Source organism: Danio rerio, chromosome 19 (assembly GCF_049306965.1).
Source record: "Danio rerio strain Tuebingen ecotype United States chromosome 19, GRCz12tu, whole genome shotgun sequence".
Taxonomy (NCBI): domain Eukaryota; kingdom Metazoa; phylum Chordata; class Actinopteri; order Cypriniformes; family Danionidae; genus Danio; species Danio rerio.
In genome coordinates this window covers 11988118-12014553 of record NC_133194.1, presented here as the reverse complement: position 1 = coordinate 12014553, position 26436 = coordinate 11988118, and the positions used below count along the sequence as shown (strand labels likewise).

Here is a 26436-nt window from a genome sequence, read left to right as displayed (position 1 = left end):
TTAAAGCTCGGCTACCGCGCCCAGCAGGACAGCGCAACAACGTCACTTCCGCTTGTTTTGGGAGGCTTGATGAACGAAGGAGGACGTTTCCGTGCGGTTCAGCAGCGGGTTATTTACTTCGGAAGAGCCCGCTAAAGTAACAATAGCAACAATTTCGAGCACCTTAAAGATTCCCGCAAGGCACAGATCCGTTCTGGGAACAGTAAACAAAAGTTAAACCACACTGGTTTGGATTTCTGAATAAAAACGGAGTAAATAAGTTAAGGTAAGCACTCTCGTCTGCTGTTATTGTGAGGCTTTACTCGTTAAATCTCCAATATGCGAACAATTTTTGAATTTAAAGATTATTTGAAGAGAAGAAGGTAAACGCTCGACAAACTAACCATCACGCATGAATAACGTTAGCACATACCAATGCAGAGTATTGCCGTACTAAGTTAAGTAAATGTTGTAATTGCCCCTTAGTTTAGTTCCTATTGGGTTTAAGGTTGACTAACACACTTTATTTGGACATGTTCGTTTCCCAGGGCTGTGGGGTAAAAACCACAAGTGAAAACAAAGCAGGACCATATGAAACTTCCGCCAGAAAATGGCTGCGCCGGCTGTAGTTTCCACGGATGGAGCAGACTCCAGTAAGAGAGCAGTTTATTTCCATTGACTGTTTATGAATGTAAAGTGGATGAAACTTTACTCATGGCTAGATAATTAGACTTGGGGGTTCTTTACTGGAAAAATTGAGTTGGTAAATAAGTCCATAAGGAAACAATCACCAATTGTTTATATACACATGTATCTTTGTGTGTGTGTGTGTTTATTTTATTAAGTTAGTTTGTATTAGGGTTGTCACTAGGCATGGGCCGTTATAATATTTTGACTATATGATAACCTTGGTTTAACATTTCACGGTTTTAGTATATTTTGATTACTGCTCTAAAATATATTCTATTTAAATGCCTGGGTGAAAAAAACTAAAACTCTCCCCATCCCCCACTTTAAACACAATATATTTTATTTTGAGAATCATTTGAAATATTTCAGAGCAGTAAACATGTCAGGCTAAATAATTCAAGTGAATCGTTGACTTCTGCTATCTTCACTTGTTACTAAAAAACAGATGTCTTTACCATTTAAAAATGGCATCTTTGGATATCTTTTTCTGCAGGATAACATAAAGTATAATAAATATAAAAAATTGTACACTTATCTTAGGAACACTATAGAAGAAAAATCTGGCGGTTTTAAAACCTTGACCTTTCCAAACCGCTGTATACCTCGAAAACGGTTATTGTCCTATGCCTAGTTATCATGATACCATAAATTCAGGCCACGGTACTTTACCAGCTGAAGTATCACAATACCAAGTCGTATCGGGATACTGTATTTATTCATAACTCAAATTTAGGAAATAAAGCAAATTGTAAAAAATACTATATTTCATGTCATACTTGCATTCAATAAAGAATTCCCTTATTTTTGAGAATGTATTATTTGTACACACTTTCTGTTTTTTAATATACTGTGACTCTTTTTGTTATTGCAATAATAATAATAAAATAAATGTATTAATTAATAAATCTTTGATCATTCAGAAGGATCTATCATAACTGCAGCAAAATACAACCCATATGCAGACAGTTAAAAAAGTGAATTATTGATTATTTGCCTGCACAAATGTAAGATTTTAGTGAATTTTTTTTTTTTTTCACATGCAACATTAAATATTGTAAAAGCGTTAGTGACGATACTACCATTTACAGACTACAGTGGCATCTTCAGTATTTTACAGCCATATTATCATGTCGGTGCTAGCGAAGTACTGGTAAATCGTGCAACCCTAGTTTGTATACACACACACCTCATTCAAAGATTGTACATTTATTTTGCTTCATCAAAAACAATAATACATCGTATTGATTTTGTGATGAATAAATTGATTTTGTAATGATTTTCAGATTTTAATAGCTGAATGCAAAACTTCAGCTTTTAGCAGTGTAGATATAATATATGTATAACAATGTGAGATATTAAACCTGCTTATTTTGAGGATAGACCATTTTGAGGGATGTAAACAAAAACAATGCTCCCAACGTATTTCCTGTTTCACATTTTTTTTTTTTCTACAGCTTCCGAGAATTCAAAAAGAGCCATATATTGACAAATAATGTTATGACAACTGTTTTAACATTAAGTTATGATTAAATTGCCTCTTCGTACAGTTATGAAATAGTTTGATAACAAGCTGGATGATTGAAATGGACATACATGGATTGAAGTATTATATTCGCACATTTAGACATTCTCCTTAATAATATAAATTCAGAAAGTTATTTTTTTCAAATTCTAAATGGGGAAATCATATTAGCAGCCATGGAATATCGAAGTGTAACGTTGCTCACTGTCAATTAATTTGTGCTGATGTTGTTTTAAAGTCGTACTTGCATGCTAATTCAGACCAAATATTCAAAGTAGCGTAGCTAAACAATATAGGAACCTTAAAATAAATGAACATGCGAATATAAAACCAACTTTACCTCAATAGGAAATGTTCATGGGCCAATGACATGACCACATTAAAAAGGTCTATAATCTATTTTTGCAATATATATCTGATTTATATCATTATTAAATTATTGTTGTTTCATAGATGTCTGTATGTTGAGGGTTATTCCAGCCAAGAGGTACATTCTTGTGTTTGCATATGATCTCTGGTTTGAATATCAGTTTTATAGGTTGTCTGTAGTAGACGTGACTGCTTGTCTTTGTTATTGAAAGTGTGGTGCCACTATACACTCAGCTGGTGTGATTGGGTTACAGTGTTTTCTTGGAAGAACAAAGGAATTGAAACCCAGGTGTCAATGCATGCTGCATGTTTGCACTCATAGTTGTGGTTTACGACTCAGTGTAAACTGCTTCTTTTACATTAACATTTGCATTTTATTTGCATCTTGTTTGTAGTATAGTTTTTCACACAAAAGCGAGTTATAGTGACTTTTCATATAGTTTGAGATTTTGTTCAATGGTAGAATGTCAGCGCATACTAGGAAAAAATATGAAACCTCTGAAAAAAAAACCCCATCTCGTGCTTCACATACCTGAAAAATTAGTTCTGCGTTCTTGTTTATTTCTTGGCAAGAATTGCATAAAACTCATACAACTAGCTGTAAACAAAACAGAAGAATAAAAGAGCATTGTAAAAAAAAAAAAAACTGCTTTTCCTACTAATCTGCATGCATTTTATAAGTTTTGATGAACTGTTGACACTTTTATTCTACTTGATAGGTACTCCTGGAAATCGAAAGATGGCGTCTTCAGAGGTAATTATAGCCCTTTCTTTTGATTTAATAATAGCTTCACATTTGTGACCCACTTTTTGTACTCAGCTGTTTTCCTAATCAGTGCAAGTCCTTTCACTTTTTCTATATATTAAATTGAGTCACTCTGCTGTTTTTCTTTCATCAGTACTGTTATTTTGGTGTGTTATATGCTAAATTGGCAGATCTTTTCACTGAGATCTATTAATGCCAGCTTTCATTCTGCAGAGCTTGAGCAAATCTTTAGTTACTAGCCTGGTTTCCATTGCCCTGTGTTAATGCGCATATTGAAGTTGTGCATCATCAAATCCATGATAGAAATGCCATAATTGACAAAAATATATAATTTTACACTTTCTAGAGGTGGTATTAGACTTGTGCGAAAAAGGGTTTAATGCAAAAGTAATCGTTTCTACGGTATATATAAATAAGGACGATTTGGATTTCCTTGTTAAGTCGTGACGTATCGGTGACGTATGGAATACTGTTTCCGGGTCCAAGTCGCTACTCATTTGAATTGAGAAAATATTTGTTTATGACCACTTTTTTTGTTATATCACACATTAAAGTGAATTTTATATTAAATCATAGTGTACACATCAGTCTCTGAGCTTGCTGAATCACAAATACCAAAATTTTAACAATTTACAAAAAAAATATAACTTTTTGGTCATTTGATATTAGGCATGTATGTGTGTGTGTTTATGTATGTATGTATGTGTATATATATATATATATATATATATATATATATATATATATATATATATATATATATATATATATACACACACACACATACACACATACTGTGATATATATATTTTTTTAAAGCATTGCTTTGTGAACTTTTATTATTACCATTTTATGAGTCTCCTCATACAGTTTAATATAGCTCATGGACCCGTAAACCGCTTTGCGTGATGTCACACTTAACAAGCGGATTAGTTTAGTAACAGACCATAACGGTTATGGTGTATTGGTGGTTTTCATCCGTGCACATAAAAAACATATGCTCATAACTGAGTAGGATAAACTTTTTATTCGAAAATAAAAGATGCCCATAAACTACAATGTAAACACTTTTACTGAACAAATTCCAGCATGCGCATTAAAAAAGGTCATGTGATTTTGTTTTTAAGAGCTCATGTGATGCTCATGTGTGTGAATGGACAAACCAGCTGGTCTTTCTAAAACGCCTTAACCATTTCAATATTAGTGTTATTATATTATTAATTACCTCCAGAATCTGCGTTTCATGCCTTCAAACGCCACCACATGATCATTGCATGTCGGCATTCGTCTTCTGAGGCTCAGATCATTTATTAAATAAGGAAAACCTAGCGCAACAAATTCTGTTTTTCCTGTTGGTATTTGGCACCTGTTAATCAGGAATTGACAATGTTCTCTTTGATCTGAAAAGCTGCTTTATTCGAACGTCTTTTATGAGTTATTTCAGTTTTGCACATTAAGTTAATTAGCATGTTTGAATGGAAACATGGCTATTAATAAACATTTATTATATAAGTCACAGCATGTTTTGAATAACAAAAATGTATTTTCCAGAAAACAGTAGCATTTGTTGTAAATGTTGCATTGTCATCCAGATTGTTTGAACCATTCATGATTTTTCTTTGTCTTAATGTCTGTTTTATTTTACTGAGCGCTATTGTTTTTTTTAGGGTCTCAGCACCTTGGGTTCATCCCAAACAAACAAAAAGACCTTGGGTCACCGAGGGATTGACCCCACTGGGGAGACCACATATAAAAAGGTGGGAGATATCTAACTTTTATAGAAACGTAACATACACACTCTCACAAAGCAATACATGTTTACAAATAATAGTGTGTTATAGATAAGACCAAATCAAGAGTATCAGCAGTTCAACTTCCATTCCTCAATCCGTCAAATCATTTGCAACCTGTTGCTTGTTCTGTTATCTGTTAGTTGATATTACATAGATATGATATAGTACTTCATTGTGAGACATGTCAGAATTATTTTTGCTTACAATACAGTTTGTGTTTACAACATTCAGCATCATTTAGACATCTGCAAACACTTCATTTATATGAAAATGAGACTCATTATACTGTTTTTATACATTAAATTATGCCTTAAATTTATACAATTTAAATAAAATTATATAAATTTATACATTTATTACATTTACAGTGCTATTTTTGTGGCACTGTAGATGATAAACCCAGTTAATGGTACATACAGATGAGACTGGCAGTTTTTTTAGAGTTTTATGTAGGTCACATGCATTGTTTAAATACCTACAAATACATTTGATTCAGTGTGTTTCTAGCGTTGATGTTTACCTGGAGTAATCACAGAACTGGTTTCTTATTTCCTGTATTCACACGCTAACTTGTTTTCACTCTGCTCATCATGAACTCTTCAGACTACATCATCTGCACTGAAAGGTGCCATTCAGCTGGGAATCACACACAGTGTGGGAAGCTTGAGCCAGAAGCCAGAAAGAGATGTGCTTATGCAGGACTTTGAAGTGGTAGAAAGCATCTTCTTTCCCAGGTACGTCTGTATAAGTTAGTAACCATGAGTTAAAGGGATGTTTTGCTTCAGTAGTCACGCACTGTCACATACCTAAATGTGTTTTGCTTTGTATTACTCGCAGTCAAGGAAGTAGCTCAACGCCGGGTCATCACCACGGTGACTTCAAGTTTAAAACATACGCTCCCATTGCATTCCGATACTTCAGAGAGATGTTCGGGATCCGACCTGATGACTACCTGGTAATTTTGTTTGCTCATTAAACTCGGTTCTCAGGTTTCCTGAAAGTATCCAGTATTTACATAGTTGTGTATTTTAGGACTAGAATAGTCAAGGTATTTTTATAGAGCTGCAACTAACGATCATTTTAATAATAGATTAATTTGTTGGTTATTTTTTTGATTAATCAATGAATTTGTTTATAAAAAAAAACAAGAAAAGCATTTATTTACAACTCTTTGTTCAAAAACAGAACTACAGTCTTTAGAAAGTGCACAAATAAACTCTGAACATCCCTGAGCTGTTATAAAAATAAAAACGGAGTAGTTTTTTTTCTGCTTTCAATCCAAGTATTTAAACATTTTCAAATCAAGATACATTTTAGACACACGAAATAGCATGAGAAATTAAGTCTTGTTTTCTGAGAAAAAACACCTTAAAATTAAGTGATTGTTTTCTTAAAACAAGCAAAAATATTTGCCAATGGGGTAAGAAAAAAATAATCTTAATGATATATAATCTTAAACTGAAGTTTATTTTCTCATGCAATTTTATAATCTTGTTTTAAGATTTTTGACATATTTCGACTGGAAACTAGACAGAATTACTTTGTAAGAAAAGGCTTTTTGCAGTGTAGCTATACATGACTACCAATAAAAAACATGCAAAGAAGGCGAATGAATAAAAACGTGTCGTTAGTCTTGCAATGCATAGTAACTATACCACTTCCTTATGTGTTTTACAAACTTTAAATCTATTGTTTTACTAGAACTTCTTTGTATTTGCATATCTAACACATAAAATAAGCATTAGGTGGTTAAAAACACTCCATAACTGTGTTAAAATGACACGTCTTTCTCTGGCTCAGTACGTAATCAAACGTCCTGCAACACAACAAATCGATTATGAAATTCGTTGCCAACTCTTTTAGTAATCGATTTTTATCTATTTAATCAATTTGTTGTTGAGCCTTAAATTTTTATTTAAATAGAAGTTATTGTAACATTTAGGATTAAATGTCTCATTAAATGTGACTGTAAAAGCATGTACAAGTCATAGAAATGTAAAGTGTTGTATTTTCCGCTAATTAAGCTATACATGACTATGTTAAGAGAGAGAAATTTGCAAGCATTGTAAGTAAAATTGCCTGCTGGTAGCCCTGAATAACTGAAAGCTTTCACATGACATTTGTTATGAGCAACAGGCATAAACTAATTTGTCTAAAGTGAAACTAAAATGACCATTGTGTGTAAAATGCTATACAAATACTTTCATGTCTTTGGTATGCACAAAAAACAAATGTGATTTCCTTAGCTTTAGCTGTATTATATAAATTTCTCTGGAATACAAATGTCTGTACATTGCAGATGTCAAAAAAAATCTCGTTTTCCAGAAAATGTCCTTTTGTAAATTATTCACATACACCATATATTATTAACATGTGTATGTTCTTACTTTTCTGCAGTACTCTCTTTGTAATGAACCCCTTATCGAGTTGTCTAACCCTGGAGCGAGCGGGTCTCTCTTCTACGTTTCTAGCGATGATGAGTTTATTATTAAGACGGTACAACACAAAGAAGCAGAATTCTTGCAAACACTCCTGCCAGGTTATTTCATGGTAGGTCTGGGTTTATGTATTAACGTTGTTTCATTCTTAATCACTGTCTAGTTGTTTCCTCCATATATTTGACTCTTTATCTTTTAGAACCTGAACCAGAATATGCGCACACTGCTTCCCAAGTTCTACGGCCTCTACTGCGTTCAGGCTGATGGGAAGAATATCCGAATTGTGGTGATGAACAACCTGCTGCCACGCGCTGTACCCATGCACCTTAAATTTGACCTGAAAGGCTCCACATACAAGCGACGAGCTTCACCAAAAGAGAGGTCCAAGGGTGTGCCCACATATAAAGACCTAGACTTCATGCAGGACATGCCTGAGGGCATATTGCTGGAGAATGACCACTACACTGCCCTCAGCAGGACCATGCAGAGAGACTGTCGGGTAAGAGCACAGCTAGTGTTTTGCAGCCAATGATAAACATCCGGTGAAAGGTTTGTGACTGTTTTTAATTTCATAAGGTTCCTTTTACAGCATTGATGTTGTAATATATTGAAATACAATCTGTTAAATAGACTTAAGCATTCATTTAGTTGTTCAAGGGTAAAAACGAGAAGAAAGTCTAGCGCAGAATCCCCATTGAAAACACGGGGGTATAATACATTTCCATATGGTATATAAATCAGGCAGTGAAAATCACTGATTTTAAAGGAAATCAGATCTTGTCATGGCGATTTGGGTTGGCTGAATCAAAGGTCTGTGTGCATATACCCCATTAAAGGTATTAATAGGAAACGTACTTGAATCTGTTAGCTCATGAATGTTTTATCACTGAACATTTTGGGCATTTAATCTATGCATCAGGCAACTGCATATTATTTATAAATCCCTTCATATAGAAATGTTTGTTTGAACCAGTTTCACACTTTACATTTGCTAAATGTGTCTATTTTTTCCATATCTTTTTATCTGTAGGTACTACAAAGCTTTAAGATCATGGATTACAGTCTGCTGGTGGGTATCCATATTTTGCACCGGGCAGGTGAAGAGGCATCTACGGCAGTGCCTGATACCCAGAAAAAGGGGCAAGGCCAGAAGCCCCTGTATTGTACTGCCATTGAGTCAATTCAAGGGGAATCAAAGAGCAAGACTTCACCGCAGCCCTACGAAAGGTTAGTGACCAACATTTGGCTGGGACCCTAAAACAGTTTTTTTAATTTTTTTTTTTTAAATTTAACATGCAGTATTGTGCAAACATTAAATCAGTTGTTTTACTGATGGTATAATGCAGTGGTCTCAGGCACCGTTTACACTAGTGCGTTTTAGATCAAAAACGATCCGCGTCCACACTAGCTTTTCACCTAGCGTTTCTGAACATATCTTCGTCCACACTACGCCACCAAAAACGTATATCATGTGACAATTCGTGCACTCTGGGCATGCGCGTTCCAGTATAAACAGGAAGCATGTGTCTCGCTCGGCATTTGGTTAATAATAGTCAATAAACGCCAGTTGAACAATGAACGCGATGGCAAAGAAAGCAAGAGAGGTATTTTCTGGACAGACGACGAGGTCGAGTTGTTACTAAACGTAACAAATGAATAACTGCACAATGGCGCCTAAAACAGACAATAGTGCAAACAACGCTCCCGTTTCTGTGTCCATGTTGTTGTTTACATTGAAGTTTGGTCTGCTGTCTTCCGGTAGCGTTAAAGCCATGTGTTATAGTCATGTGATAGGAGCTTGAATAAGGGAAGGATACGCAATGACACAAAAGCCCCAATCAGGTAGCGAATCTCAGCAGCCCCCCGTCCGTTTTCAGATGTCTCCGCTTTCCCCCATCCACACTGAGACAGGGCAGCAGTGTTTTAGAATGAAAATGGCCTCTCCAGCATTTCCAAAATGCTCAGTTTTCGATGCTCGAAAACTCAGAGGTAGTATGGACAGATGGCGTAACCGTAGCAAAACTTAAGCGTTTTCAAACTAAAACAGATTAGTGGAAACGGGGCATCAAACTCAATTCCTGGAGGGTCTGCAAAGTTTAGCTTTACCATCTCCTACTCACACCTGCTTAATAGTCTCTAGCAGTCTTTAACACCTTGATTAGTTGGATCAGATGTGTTTGATTAGGGTTGGCGCAAAACTATGCAGAGCTGCCGCCCTCCAGGAATCCAGTTTGAGGCCTATGGTATAATGGATATGACCTTTTACCACAAAACCAGCCATACGTGTAAATGTTTTTTTGTATTTTTTTTTTTTATTGAGATGTACAAGGTGAATAAATGATCTTTCAGTTGATGTATGGTTTGTTAGTATAGGAGTTAGGTTGGAGTTTGTATTAATTTGGTTTAATTGATTAATACATGTGAAAGAAGAAAGGCTGTTTGTTCTGGTTTGAGCTGCATTTCTACCAGTGTTGTTAGCGATATTTTCTGAATTGTTGGAGGTGTGAGTGTTGAAAAGTACAGATCAATCTTTCTAGAAATGACTTCAGTGGTAATAGTTTTCATTTTTAAACCTAACTCTATTTTAGAATGTCAACTCTGGAAAGTGCTAAAAGAAGCCTAATATTACACAGCAATTTATTTCAGAAAATGTCAGGACAATTAGAACAAAACAAGCTGTGCTTTGTGTCAAGTGAATCCACATTAAACGCATACTTTTGCTTGAAGAGGAAATGTTGTGCTGCTGTTGTTTTTGTACAAATTTCCTTTATGTTTCTGTTTGTTTTTAATAAAAAGGATAATTAATTATATATTGTGTAAAAGTGTTAACGCCAACACAGCTGGTATAGTGCTTAGGACTTTAGTACTGTATTTTCTTCCTGTGGTGCTAATTATTTAGCAGGGTCCCAGGATCCTTTAGAAAATCTTTCACCGAGCTTATTTGTAACCTGAAACATCATTTTGAAAATAGTTGTGCTGACTAAAATTGTTGCATATTTTTCAGGTGTCAGGTGCTAAAAATAGAAAAATTCAATTCTCACTATTGATAAACCATTAATTAAGACCTATAAACCTCTACTTTAGATCAACAAAGTGATAATCGGCAGCTTATTAATAGTTTGTAAGGTAGTAGTTGGGTTTGGGTTTTGAGTAGGGTGTGGAATTTAGAAAAAGTTCATACTTTAATACTAATAAACAGCCAATATCTTAATCATAGGCTGGTAATAATCCAGTAGTTAATAGTGGGAGTTGGCACTTAAAATGAAGTGTTACCAAAGGTTACATTTTTGGATTACTGTACAAGCATTGTGTTTTTCTTCTCTTATTATTATGACTTTGCACCTGCATATTAATTAATTTGCTATATTTTTTGTTTGCAGCATGGGAGGAATTCCAGCATTCAATTCAAAAGGAGAAAGATTGCTGGTTTTTATTGGCATCATCGATATACTTCAGTCTTATAGGTAAACTGCATTTCCATATCTGTGTGCATTTCTCACTATGAATTAGGGATGCAGTGCAATTCTGGATGCATTATTTGTTATAACATTGTTTTTAGGCTTGTAAAGAAGTTGGAGCACTCGTGGAAAGCTCTGCTGCATGATGGGGTATGTCGCTTTATATCAAACATTGCATGAAGAGCTAACAATACCGATGCAGTCTGTGTATTTATTTTTTCCTCTCCCTTGTTTGATGTTTTCATCTGCAGGACACTGTATCTGTGCACCGGCCGAGTTTCTATGCAGATCGTTTCCAGAAATTTATGTGTAGCACCGTCTTCAGAAAATCGCAATGTGAGTTGGATTTGATCATCTCTGACTGATGCATTCAAAGGTCTGAAAGTAATGATTGAAAATCATTTTTATTCTGTTAGTGAAAACTTCTCCCTCAAAGAGAAGCCGCTTAGGACCCGTGTCTGCTGGGAAGAAGTCAAACATTGCAGTATCTGGACAATCACATCAACAATCCCTTCCTGTAGCAGCAGAACTAACCCAGTCGCAGCTGTGGAGCAGTGAGGACCCTCAAGGAGACAGCGGTATGACAAGACTTGGAGAGATAAGAGGGATAAACAGGATAGTTGAGCAAGATAGCAGTCAAATAAGCCTTTAATTGCTCGTCCAATATCATTCTCTCGTGATAAAATTGTCTACTAAATGCCTTAGATGTAAATCATTAGCCATGTTTTTATACCGGCTGAGGTTACTGAAGGAAACCTGCTGTTTGTTGTGTGAACGGTATCCTTGGTGATGGAAAACCTGAAAAGGTGATGGTTTTAAATGGGGAACAAATAAATGTAGCCAGAATAAAACAGTTTGAGGGAAAAAGGTACTTTTAAAGCAAGACTAGGCAACTCCATGCTAATGTTGCTGCTAGTCAACACTAAAAACACTAGTTGGTCATTTTTGTTGCTTCATATTAATTTGCTTTATAAGTTTATTAAGGCTATACTCCAATAGTCATGTTAATGTTTTAATTAAAGTGCATATATACAGAGTGACTTGCTTAAAAACAGTCACTATAATTAATAGTTAATAGCCTAACAAAAAGACTATTCTTATTGTACATGAGTAGTGGTTGCTGATACCGGTAAAGCTTTTCTTAAAGTTTTGCTGCTGGTCGTGTGCACATGTACATTTTCATTTACAACAAAGCTTGTTCAAACATTGACGAGTTAAAATAACAAGTTTGTACTTCCTGGTCCTGTGCTACACGTTGCATGTATATAACCTACTGGCATGTTTGATTAGATTATGTAAGGTTTACTTTATCTGTCTACAAATACTTTTTTTTTTTTTTTTGACTGTCGACTAGTTAAAAACTGTATTTAAACTTAAATGAAATTAGTGGTGTTACATTTATTATGTATTAGACTGCTGAAAATCAGAGATTCATATAAAAACATTAGGTTTCTGGCATTTGTCGTGGCAATTTCAAATAAAGAGACTCTTACTAATGCTGAGTTCAGACTGCATGATCAAAGTAGTCGTGTCACAGATGTTTTCACACTGCGTGACTATCTGGGCTAGCGTTTCGTCACTGCTTTGTTTACACTGCAAGATGGATCGGCGACAGGGACTTTCACATTGCATGACTTTACTATAGGAAGAATCGCCGACAACTTCGTCCAAACCACGTCTCACAGCCAAAAACACGTAGTATATCTTTTGTTATTAACTACATAATGAGAAAGAAGCCTTTAATGGGGTTGAACATGTACATGTTTGCTTACCTGGGTTTAAAGGGAATTAGCCATTTCTCCTCAACGTTGATAAAAAACGTTGAGTCCTGTCAAACCTCCACTAGTTTTTTTCTCCATATCGTTGGTCCAAATAAACCAAAAAAGAGAGCTTTTAACTTCTCCCCCAGCCTTCCGCCGGCCTGCAGCAGGCATACACACACGCACACACAAGTGAATGCCGCTCTCTCATTGGCTGTAGGCGATGGCTGATGTTATTTTCAGTCAAAACTCGATTCACACAGCATGATTTGAATCGCCGACAGCTCCAGATATTTAGCATGCCAAATATCTCACAGGCATCGGCGACTCATCGGCGATTCTCTCTGATCGCGTCTTTGAAAGTTCATACTGTGTGATTGTCACTCACGTGCACGAGCAGCGATTTGCCTGTGATTTCAACCATTTGTCAGCGATTTCTCATGACCTGTCGGCGAGCCAAAATCTGAGCTAAAATCATGCAGTCTGAACTAGGCATAATCAAGAGACAAAGCTCACAATGTATACTTCCAAAAAAAGATGTTATTCTTTGCAAAGAACAGGTTCGACGGTCATACAGAAACACTAGAGCATTTACTTTTAAGGGCTAGGATTCACACTAATTGAATGTATGTTTAAAAGCAGATGACCACTTTCCCAATGACCCTTCTTGTCATTATTTGTTTTTGTATCATCTTGAGGAAGGCATATGTTTCTTAATACATGATGTTTCTATTAAGAAAGAAAAGTTGTATAGATATCAATGTTTTAGTAATAATTAAAATTATTTTTTCCACCACATATTAAATGCATTTTTCCATCGTTGCTTCATTTTAATTAATTCATTAACTTTATTGCTTGTTTTCATTTAGCATTTCTTTTACGGTTTTCTCTTTTTCTAATCAAGAGGTTCTATAGTGCAGGGTCTGATTTGTATGCTTTCTTTGTTTTCAGTCCTAGCAGAGAGTACATAATCAAAAACGTTGTTTATTTTAAGAGTCAAATGCTCATGTGTGCTGATCACAGAGCAAATGAGCGCTGTAAATGTTTGCCCCCTACAGCATTCACATAGACAATGCCAGCATTGTTCTCAAACTTCAGGAATCAATAAGTTCTCTCAAAAAATGTTCTCTCTCAGAGGTTTTTACTTCTGCATCATCTGGCTAATAGGCCTAGATTAAGATCTTGAATGTTAATCTTAATTATCAACAATGAGACACATTTTTTTTCCCTCAGTTAACCCTCTACATTTCTTCACCAACTCTTAATAAATTATTACTGACTAACATTATAAAACATTTTCTCATTAAAATTAGTATTTTCTCTTTATTCATTTCTCAGGTATGCAAACCGCTCGTCCAGACTTGCTTCCTCAACAGGTTGCTGAAGATGATATCACAAGCAGCTCGGCTGATACTACCCTGTCAGCAACCTCTCTTGTTAACTCTCGACTCTCCACAAACACTCCAGTTCTCAGGTTTGTTAGACTAATTAGATAAAAGCTTGGTCTTTAAACTACTGCTGCTAATAATAATATTCACTGCATTCCATCAAATACACTGATACACTCTCGCTTTTAATAAACGTGAATCATCTCTTGATGCAAGTTCTTGTTGTTTCCCCCCTCAGCCGCAGCAGTGTAGCTGGTCATTCATCAGAGGAAAGTTTGGACATGGACGTCATTTCACTCAGCGAGATTGTTCCTCAGACAAGCACGTCAGAAGTAAGAGACATTTTGTTCTGGGCTGCAATCACTTTTAGTGTAGACTAAACAACGTGGTTATCTTGGGGCCAGATTTACTAAACGTTTGTGTCAGTGCAAACTAGGGCTGTGCAATATAACTGATTTAATCCCAATCCTCTTCCCCTTGGCCTTTTAAACAGAGTGTGAAGGGAAAGGGCTTCAAAATTTACCCCTAACGCCCCATTCACACGGGGCGTCAGCTTCAACGCTTCCCATTCACTTTGAATAAGTGACATCTGGCGTTGCCGAACTGCATTGTGGGTCCGTTGGCGCCGCTTTAAAGATGTTGCTAGCTGCAAAAGTTGGGACTTGCTCAACTTTAAGCGCCAACGGAAGTGTCAGCCAATCAGATCGCTGTATGCAAATGCACCATCTCAGACAGTGGCCTATTGCTGACTTATTTCATTGGCTGATGCTGCTATGACGATCGTGTCAGCCCCAACTTCAGACACGCCCTCTGTCAAGCATTGACGCTGAAGCCCTGTGTGAATGGGGCGTAAGAAATGGGACATCACTACAACACCTGCACAAATCATCATATGTCATCGCGATCTCGTTTCATATGAGTTTGACTATCTCGACTGCTGTAATTCCAGTTATGTTATTTTTTGGTATTTATCTTCAGCAAATCACCAAAGGTAACGATATTATGTTTTCACAACGATATAATGTGGTAATAATAAGGTCGTAACTGTACTGTGTATTTTATACCGTGGCCATATTCATCAATGTAAACACAAGAAAAACAACGATAACATTATATTATATTATTAGCAGACACTGTAAAAAGGTCATTCCCACCCACTAGACTTTTCTAACAGGGGATTCGAGTGTCAGGATGTTGTGGGACTGCTGTACAGGAGTTAATATTATGGATTATAGATCGCGAAATTTAGCGTTTTTTACTTGAGTGTTTTAGTAAACTTGAACGCGGTTATGAATGTATTAAAACGTGTGCTTGTTTGTTGTAAAAATTCAGAATAATGACAAAAAATACTAGTGTATGCATCTGCTGACTTTCGTGTGCAGACATGCTGCCATTGTAGATGGTGTATTCTAGGAAATTTTCTTATGCTTGGTTTCCAGTGTGCTCCTGAAAAATCTCTGTATCAAGGACTATCTAGGCTTCCCCTTAGCCCTACGCTTTCTAGCTAAAGAGAATTGGGACTCAACTTCGTGAACATGCAAAACAAGGGGTAGGGGGAAGGGCTGGGGGGTAGAATTAGGCCTATATAAACATGTATCCTATAAAGCAGGGGTCACCAATCTCGTTCCTGGAAGTGCAGTGCCCTGCAGGGTTTAGCTTCAGCTTGCCTCAACACACCTGTCTGGGTGTTTCAAGTATACCTCTTAGACTTTGATTAGCTTGTTCAGGTGTGTTTGATTAGGGTTTGAGCTCAAATCTGCAGGACACCGGACCTCCAGGAACAAGTTTGGTGATCCCTGATTTAGAAGAAACAACTCAATTGATATCATTCTTATCTATATCTATATCGTGGTGTTGGAAAAATGCATCGCTTACTCGAATACTTTTTCATCATTTGCATGATTGCAATTTTACACGCCTCCACAGGGATGCAGGTACAAACCTGAATAACAGCATAGTGAGAAATTTGCATACTAGGAAGTGCGGTTACATTTTTGTTGGGCCTGTAGTTAAGCATTTGCCCAGGCGTTCTGAATTAAGTCAGAAAAACAATCACATTAATGAGTGCATTTTTGAGACTATACCTAAATGTAAAAAATGTGGTCTATATATTAGGGTGCAATGTTGATGACATGGACCATTATCAGGATATGTGATGAAATAAATCATGATACATGTGTCACATCACTCAGCTCTAAATATTATACCAATTCAATGTCGTAATGTCATTGGTCCATGAACATTTCCTACTTGTTGTCAAAGTATTAATAACTGTAACAAGAGGCTGTTCAATCATATCTCAGCATTAAAACAGCTGTAGTAACATTATTTATCAATATGTGGACCTTTTAGGATTCTTGGGAGCTATGAAAATAAAAAATGAAACCGGAAATATGTTTGGACCATTGTTATTGTTTACATCCCTCAAAATGGTCTTTATATTGATTACTATTATTTATGTATTTGTAATTTGTATGAATCAAAGTAGTTTATTATGGTTTTTGGCATATGCGTTTGTTGGAGTTTCACACACTCCATGTTTGACATGGTGTGATATTTGCTGGACGAATGCAAATAACAGAGCACATTGTAGAGTCGGGTGAGTTTTTTTATTTCATAATAATAACAAACATAAAAACATTTTCCAAACGCGATGATTATCATTGGCTCAGTTGTTTGTGACCGTACGCTAAATTACGATTTAGGTAGACTGTTGGTCATCATAGATGTATACACTAGATATCGCATAGGGACCCTGAGCATGCGTCAATAGCGCCGCCATATTTGTACAGTGCTCCCAGGACAAATGTCATTCAACTGCACTAGTCAAGACAGTGCTACTACCTGAAGATGCTGGACTTTAGCACTGTCTACGGGTGTAGTAACGAGCAAACAAAGAAAACAAAGCACAAAGGCAAAACATTTCGTAGGTAAGATTTAGTTTTTTACGTTTTTGTATGTTATTAACTTTTTTGCTAAACAGGTCACGTTATTGATAATACAGTCACTTACTGCATTCACCATAAGGCAAAGGAGCACCAACTCACACTAAACACTCGGCTTGTGCTAGTTTTGTTTAATAAAATCAGCAAACAATGCAAAATAAACATGACAACGAGATGCTGCGCTGCCAGAAACTTATATATTATTGTCAGCTAGTGAAGGAGTTGTTCATAACGGAGATTCATTCACAAACGAATCGCTCCCTCCATCAGTATGAAAAGTGAAAGCAGGAGAGGAGGTGTGTTTCAGGACACGAATTAGATCAAATTTAACAGAGAGGGTGGATAGTACATTTCCATACACACAAACACACGCTTTTTGTCAGGAATGCCTGTGCGATCACTGATCCATCAATGTAGAAATGTAGGGATGCACCGATATGGTTTTTTTTTTTTTAGCCGATACCGATAATTCTTCAGACTTGGAGGCCGATAGCCGATATATATATATATATATATATATATATATATATATATAGGCCAATATTTAGAAATATTTTAAAATGGTATATTTTTATACAGCAAACTTCATAAAAGATTGAACTGCTCTTATGAACTAAATAGTCTATACTCAAAGCAAAAAAGTTATAACTTCAAAATTGCAAGGTGATTATAGACTTATATTATTCACGTTTTCACATAAATCAGCATGCAAAAAATACATTACTTCCTTTTCATAGCAAATTAACATGCAACTTGACTGTTGCATAAGATTAATAAGGTTAAATAACAAAATGAAATTTAATCCACAAGCAAGTTAAATATATTTAAATAAGATGAAAATGAAAGAGCTAAGGACTGAAACCACCTCAAATGGTCATGAATAAAACGTGTTACAGTGATGTACACATGTAAAAATACGTCATGTCCGAAAAAGCCTTTTTTAGAGGTGTTTTGACAGTTCAGAGCCACCGTACAAGCGAACAGCTAAATGTAGATAGTACGTTTAGAAAATGCGGCACAGATTCATCCTATTTGGCGTTTTAGATTCTTTTGATCATGTATCAATGAGCGTAGACAACACTTCTGCGCTCATTCTTGCTGTCAATTGCGGAAAAAATTATCGATGAAAAGTTAATGATAAACCGCTGTGAGTTTCACTTAACTGTAGAGGGAGAGTTGCCATCAGAGTGAGATTTTCATACAAAACCTGCATTGAGCTGACTTTATGGCAAACACAGAGCAGAATATAAAGACAGAATGAGCGGCTGGTCGAGAACCCCTATGACTGGATTCACCTCTTAGCTCTCCCCCGTGCTACAGTGTGTGTGTGCGGTGATGGCTCACGCGCTCGTTATAATCAATATGAATATTCCGATCAAACTGAATACATCTTACATCAACAACACATGACAAGCAAAGCGTTGATGATAACAAATAATCAGATTACAAACAACCGTTATGTTTACACTTGTGGTAAAATGTGCGGGTCCTTCAACGAAACTGGGCTGCAGTTTGGGGTGTGTGTGTGAAGCGGAGAGGGAGGGAGAGAGAAAGGAGGAGCGGTTTTTGGGCAATGAGACTATTTTAGGTGACTGATTTGTTGTACCACACGGAAAGTAATAAATATTTTGGACCAAGTTACATGTGTCCTCGTTCATTCACCGGCTGCCGCTAAAAGAGAAGACAATTCACCACGAAACTAATATTATTCTGCCCTGGAGTAATAAGTTAAGATCCCCTGCTATCTCTACACAACAAAGAGACAGAGCAGGAAAGGTTTACACATGTAATATTTTTCCTGAGGGGATTTAAAGCAAAATACACAATGACACTCAATCAAACACATCTACAATGATAAGGAACATTGTTACTTACTGAGTTATTAATGCACAGCAATACCACATGAAGAAATGACAGACTTTGAAGGAATAATCAGTGTGAGGAGAGCTCCATTAGAGTGCAAAGGGCAAGTCTGAACATGTTAGGCCCACGTGAGTGCGGCAGGCAGGTCTGTACAATTACGTAATTTATCGGCTTAAATTTATCGGCCTAATTTAGACATCGGATCGATAACGATAATCTTAAAAATAGCATTTATCGGCCGATAACGATATGGCCGGCGATATATCGTGCATCATTATAGAACAGTAATGTAAAATTATTAGTTTCATAATTAAAAAAAAGAATTGCATACTGACTTCAGGGAAAACTCCCAATCATAGATATATGTATATATGTGTTAATGTGTCTATCTCTGGCTCTGGATGGCCACAGTCCTCCACTGCAGCTTGGTCCTGCATTCATTTCAAAGGAGCACTACCCTGTACTAAAATGGCGGCTTTATTGACGCATTCCTTCTATTAGACAACAACAGGGTAGGCGACATCTAATGTATATATCTATGGTTGGTCATTATAGAAACGAGCTGTTGCATCTGTGCTCTTTAATTTGCACACTTTCAGAAGAAACGCCTGCACAATTTGCACTCTCAACAGTTAAATGGGTCTGTCGTCTCCTGCTAATTTGCCCTGTTTAGTAAATCTGGCTCTTGATATTTTAATTGAGTGTTTTTGAATGGTTTACAACTCTTGTTCTCAACTAGTGGGATTTACACTTATTATAAAGTTGCTTTTTTGCATTTTCTCTGATCTTGTTCAGCTGGTCATATTTAGTAGCATGCATAGCCTAAACGATATGTAAAATTATGTAAATATTTGTATGTATTTAGAATAAGCAATCATACATATTTATTCACTATTTTATTATAAATGTACCCTTATTATATTAACATGTAAACATCAGATCCAAGTGTCTTCCTTCTTAAAGGACTTCTTTTCCCCATCTCCTTTGCAGGGAAAGCACTTTTGTCTAGTGTTTATTCTTGACATTAATGTGAACAACTAAAACTGTTTTAAAATGCTGTCGAACAGTCATGAAAAAGATCTTAATGTGTTTCTTGTCCAGAGTACAGCGTATTACACTTGAATGCTTGGATAGGCAGAGATTTATTTCAAATTATGTCGGCGTCTGTCCGGCTAGTTGCTTTGGTGTGTTCCAAGTGTCACCTCTCTTTGTGATAACATCAAGGCTTCTTGGCCCGATTTAGCCATCTGTCATCAGCTATAAAAAGCGCTCCGTCAGGTTATTCAGCAACAAATCAGAAAGCAAGTGTGACGTGGTGAAGTGACATAGCAAGTAAACAATTCAAGTCAAGAAGGAACACGAAGCCAGCTCTCAAATATTTGCACATGATATGGATTATTAGATTATCCGCCATATTTGCAGGATAGAATGCCTTTGTGGTGAGTCACAATTCTTTGCATACACACGTCAGACGTTTCGGTTTCCCATTGTGAACAAGTAAACAGATACTGCCCTCAGTTTGTGCTGAAAGACATGTCCTCCCACCCAGGTGCATAATGCGCACTTGATTTCTTCCGACCAGATTTCCTGTGGTACGGGAATAAATTTCTGAATAAAATGCGGTAGCGGTCAGTAACTCTGGTGTAATTTGAACGGGAGTGGGCGGTCTAACAATATAGCGCTCCCTAGTCCCAATGTCATTTTGGAATGGCAAATCTGTCATTTCCTATTGAGCACCGGTACAGCTAGTGCTCACAACTGATACACATAAAAAACGCATGGACCAGTGCTTTCTGTGCATGCATCATCTGCATAACGGATAACGGTCCTCAGACCGGGCTTTACCATAGCAAAGTGTCGATGTGCTGATCGCGCCACAGAGCACCATCTGAATAGTTTCATTTTAAATGATATGTAAATGTGCGCATACGGTGTGTGACCATGCTTCAGAAGACTGGAAATGCAAGTTTAACCGTACGTTCACACCGAAAGCGGCAAGAGCGTCCAAGGTCGCCCTGGCGACAACACTGTCTGCCTTCAGCTCCGGCGGCAAGAGCATCAAAACTCGCTACATTGATCTCATATTTAAAGGAGCCATTGCAGCATATCAGTTACATTCCTGCATAAAACATGCTTTCTAGCGTGAAAATGTTGCACACTTATTAAATTCATATAACAATGGAAGACCAAGTTGCATTTGGTGTGGCTTTGCTCTATTTATCCAATATGTATCTATATGTCTGAAATATTCTAAAGCAGCTATACTGTTTTTTCATGTCGCGTGAGATTCACGCTTTTTTAAGATATATATATATATATATATATATATATATATATATATATATATATATATATATATATATATATATATATATATATATATAACATTAATACACATCAGTAACTTATTTAACGCATGTTCCTGTAAGAAAACATTGTAAATAATTGGAAATCCGGCGACCGCAATCATCAAACCCTTGGGAACAACTGTGGTTGGAACCAAAGTTCACAGGCCTGTTCTCTAAAACTCCTATCAGGAGGTGGACGTCTTCATTCTGATGGCTTGCCGCCGAACCACGTCATAGCTCATTACCATAAAGTTGACTTGATTTCAACTCTCCTCGACGCCCACACCGGCTGTGACGCGCCGCGCTGCTCCTCGCCGCTTATCGCGCCGGCTCTCATTGAAAATGAATGACTTCCGGCTACTTTGACGCCATCGCTGTTTTCGGTGTGAACGTACAGTAAGGCACTCAAGTCTTATCACAAAGGGGCAAACAAAACTGACATTTAGCCTACAATCTTTGCACAACCTACACTTTCATCTGTTATCGTTCTCTTTAGGTAGTACCCAATTTAAACGTGAGATTTTGGAAACTAGATCTAAATTTAGCGAGAACGATTAGGTCGGGTATACAATTATTCTAAGTGGGCAGCGGGTGAGAAAAGACTAAATATACAGCGGGATCGGTCGGGTGCAGAAACAACCCCTGACGGGAGCAGGATAAAGAAATCAGTCCCGTGCAGACCTCTAGTGTATACCTGCCTTTAAGGCAAGTTTATATGCGTCTGTGTTGAGTGCACATGGTAGGTTACGTACAATTCAATATACCCTGATGCGCAACTCTCAAATCAAATGCAATGACACATGCATTTGTAATCTTGGTGATTTTGGTGACTTGGTGGCAAGGACAGTGATGCAAGTGGTTAACAAGTGTCTATTCATCTGGAGCTTCTCCACGGGACTCCTTTTATCTTGTTTGCTTTGTTTAAAGTTGTTGAACTTGCCCACCTCTTTTCTCTTCCTTGAATGAGAGTGGTTTTGATCTACTTCTACCGTAGCATTCCACACATTTCTGGCATAAACCCAAAACAACCTCAACAGTACTCAACACCATGAAGCGTAGAGTCCACTCTGCCTCCTAGCGCTTTAGAAGTGTTATTGCCAGAGCAGCACAAACGAATGCAGATGTATAAATCTTCACTACAATGTGGTGTTACGGCAATGCAGAAGTATAATTGGAAGGCCTAATGTGTTCTTTCTCTTTGCTGTTGCAGTGAAAGACTGTGGACGAACAGGTCGAAACAAAGCCCTCAAGGACAAAGTTTTCTCTCTTTTAAAGACATCAGAACAAGAAGAAAGTGGAAAAACAAGATGGAGTTGTGCAAGCACGAGGGGAAGTGAAACTGAAAGAGTCTGGAATACAAAAGAGAGAAGTGCACATGTTCATAAAACTGTAAAGATATTCCTCCCCTTTTTAATAATTTTTATTTTTGGATGTCAACACAACGGCATCCAATATTGCTGCTAAGAAATGGACCCAAAAGAAAGACGTACCTCAACAGTGTGATCACTGATGTCAAACAGGGACATACAACAGCAGTGCCATATATACAAGAGCCTCCAGAACAGACATAAAGTCGTGAACTGCATCATGTGAGGCTCTTGGAGAAGAGTACCTTGTGAGTTTTATTTGACCATACTTTTATTAGTCTGCTGCAGTCGTGTTCTTTAATTCCCCAGAGATAAAGAGAAATATTTTTTCGTATATTTTAAAAGGTTTTATGTAGTATAGCGTGGTTATCGAGGGGGGGGAAGTAGGATGGTTTAATCCAGATCAGGTTGCCTGAACAATCACGTATCAAGACACTTTTTCAAAACTTTTAATCCGTAAAATGGTTTAGATTTGGTTTTAAAAATGAAGTTAAATGCAGTACTGAGGTGTTGTGTTGGATTTTGAAATGTGCCTTAACTACAGGAGTTATTTTGCCTTACTGCATCTTTTTATTGGGCACGTTGCCTGCTAGTGGATTATGCAGGTTTCTAGGTTTTCCTAAATCACAGCTCTGCACAGTTTAGCTTTAACCCTAATTAAACACACCTGACCAGACTAATTGAGTCCTTCAGGCTTGTTTGAAACCTACAGGCATGTTGCTGCATCTTAATTCGCATACTTGTACTACACCCTAAAAGTATGTACTTTTTTGTGAAGGAAAAATCTATACTTTTGAGTGTGTAACAGAAAAATATGCAAGCTTTGGGACATACTTCTTCCTTAACAGATCGTTGTGTTGCTTGGATATAAACCCTTTCAGTTATTCACATTTCTTTCATATTTAATTACCTTATTGGAGAAGCAGCAGCAGGTTAATCTCCCATTCACGAGTCTTTCCTGCAGAGAAATCTCCTCAAGTCCTTAGATAAGTATGCATTTAGACGTTAATGTCCAAACACATCTTTATATAAGTTCAGTATTGTTGTTGCAGATGAAATGTAACAGAAAACACGATTTAAATATTTTCCAGTTGGCTTGATATTCATTAACAGTAGGGTTGGGTCGATAGACATCATGATGCTGAGCCGGCATCGAGATCCTCTGCCCTCGCCACAGCAAAACTAATAAATCTTAGTTTTAAAATGGCAATTTAGAACGAAAACGATCCAAGTCTACACTGGCATTTTACCTAGCGTTTCTAAACCGATCTCTGTCCAAAAGCACATCACGTGACCACACAGAGATACAAACACTCATGTGCTCTAGAATACGCGCACGTCTGAGCTCCAGGCAGTCAGCGGGTGCTTTGAGCACAACACCCCCAGAGAGCAGTGCACGTTGGATGTCTTATCAAGGATGTACTGATTTGTCTCACTATAGTTGTTTAACGTGATATTTAATTAATCTTGTCTCTATCTAACGACTCTTTGGTCTTTTGAATCTATCAGGTAACGTGTCACAGCTTCAGTACACTGCGTCTATCTATTGCTTTCAGGCTTGTACTTAGTAATTTTAGCGAAAACTTCAGATAATGTTGGTTGGTTGCTGTTGGTTGTGCACCTTTTTTATCAATCAAGTTTGTCGACGCCATTGTAATGACACAATCACTCTGCCTATTAAGTGAAAGTGATTAACGCCATTGTAATGACACAATCACTCTGCCTATTAAGTGAAAGTGATTAACGCCATTGTAATGACACAATCACTCTGCCTATTAAGTGAAAGTGATTAACGCCATTGTAATGACACAATCACTCTGCCTATTAAGTGAAAGTGATTAACGCCATTGTAATGACACAATCACTCTGCCTATTAAGTGAAAGTGATTAACGCCATTGTAATGACACAATCACTCTGCCTATTAAGTGAAAGTGATTAACAGGTGGTAATTTGTGTGTAACTTATCTTTATTTATTTATGATTTGGTTATGGGTAAAACAAGGACCTTGCGGGTCAGGTAATTGAAACTGTTGGCTACAAATAATGAATTAGTTATTAATTAATTTATTACTCATAAAAAATTAATTCCCCACCACCTACGACAACGATGTTATCGTCAATTGCAATGTTTCACTTTAGACATCGAACGATGCCAAATTGGTTGACATCGCCTAACCCTAATTAACAGTCATACAAACATCTTTACCAAAGCATGCCTACGCGCGTCCATTATGTTTGTAGTTTATTTACACTTCACCCACGTTTGTAGTTCTAATCAAATTAGTTCAATACACTCAAATTTACTGGAAATAATATTCCATCTGGGAATCTTTGGCATACTCTTTTCAACATACTACGATTTGGGACATACTAATTCTATTTAGGACAGTATGCAAATTGGGACACAGCAAGTGTGTCGAAGCAGGTATTAATTAACAGTCAAACAAACATCTTTACCGAAGCCTCTCTACTTGACAGTTGGTCTCACACGTCCATTATGTTTGTAGTTTATTTACACTTTTCACCCGCATTTGTAGTTCTAGTCAAATTCATGTCCTACATGCAATGTACTGTGGGGAATATCAGTAGTTTACCGGAAATAGTAAACCACCCGGGAACCTTTGACATACTCAAACATGTTTGACATATTCAGCGTACTACGATTTGTGACATACCAATTCTATTTTCAAATACTATTATGAATGGACAGTATGCGAATTGGGAGTGTGTTGGAACTATACTGTGCAGAGCTGCGGCACTCCAGGAACTGGATTTGACACTTGTGTCCTAAGTGGAAAGCAAATAGTATCTCTCTGACTTTACAAACTTCATAAAAAAATGGACACTCCAAGAGAATGTTTACTTTAGTATTACAAAAAAATAAATAAAGAAAATAAAGAAAAAGAAGACCAAAAGCAAACATTTTTAACAGCAAGTAGAAATATTATACCAAAAGTAAAAGACCAAATTCAGTATTTTGGTTTTTAAGATCTTTTATTATTTAAAACCTTTCTGAAAATGGGTGTTTTAGGGCACAGTAAGACTTTCTACCTAGCAGACAAGCTACTGTAAACTAGCTACTGCACTGTCTTTAGCATTTTTTTATGAGATTAAGTTTACATAGACTGTAGCATAGGAACTTCTCTTAAGGCTTTGGGACTAAAACAAAATAAATCCTTACCAAAACATTTTCCATCATTATTTTTTTTTTTGAATACGTGTATGCTAATCAGCCAGCTTGAATGTTGAGACTTTGGTGATGAAGATGCAATGATATAAACGGTAGCTGAGTAAGAGAACATTGCTGGATCTTTTTCTGTGAGCATTTTATAAACCTAAAAGAAACATTCCTGTAAAGTCCTATTTATTTGTATGTTTGCATGTAATTTATTTCTTTATCTCAACTTCCAAAGTGTCTATATTGCAGGTTTTAATGCGAGACTGTGTATAAATTCTAACAGCTGGTGGCTTGTGTAAATTAGTTTGGGTGAAGGTGAATGAGTTTTTATTTTTTAACTGTACACTCATGATCGGGGATTCCTGTGCAATTGCTGTTTACTCTGAAAATGCTGCCTTCATCTCTGTTGTCTTATCAAACTGAGAACTGTCTATAGTACTCTTCACTCCTACAAGGATATATTCATGTATTACTGCACTCTGCCAGAGGATATTTAGAGCTTTGGAGTGGAAAATATTGCAACATTTCATGCTGTATGCAAAAGAATGAAATAAACAACACTGAAAGAAAA

General features: G+C 36.7%; 1 protein-coding gene across 2 annotated transcripts; it reads left to right on the top strand.

The window, feature by feature from the left end:
• Window positions 1-30: 30 nt before the first annotated feature.
• On the top strand, window positions 31-26436 carry pip5k1aa (phosphatidylinositol-4-phosphate 5-kinase, type I, alpha, a). 2 transcript variants are annotated; one of them, XM_073930813.1, is made up of 16 exons: window positions 31-265; window positions 528-632; window positions 2645-3314; window positions 4994-5083; window positions 5723-5853; window positions 5957-6074; window positions 7517-7669; window positions 7757-8056; window positions 8588-8784; window positions 10938-11021; window positions 11117-11165; window positions 11267-11351; window positions 11432-11593; window positions 14114-14249; window positions 14402-14495; window positions 22530-26436. In XM_073930813.1, exons 3-16 carry the CDS (start codon window positions 3228-3230, stop codon window positions 22530-22532), a joined length of 1689 nt encoding a protein of 562 aa, XP_073786914.1. In that variant the 5' UTR covers window positions 31-265; window positions 528-632; window positions 2645-3227; the 3' UTR covers window positions 22533-26436.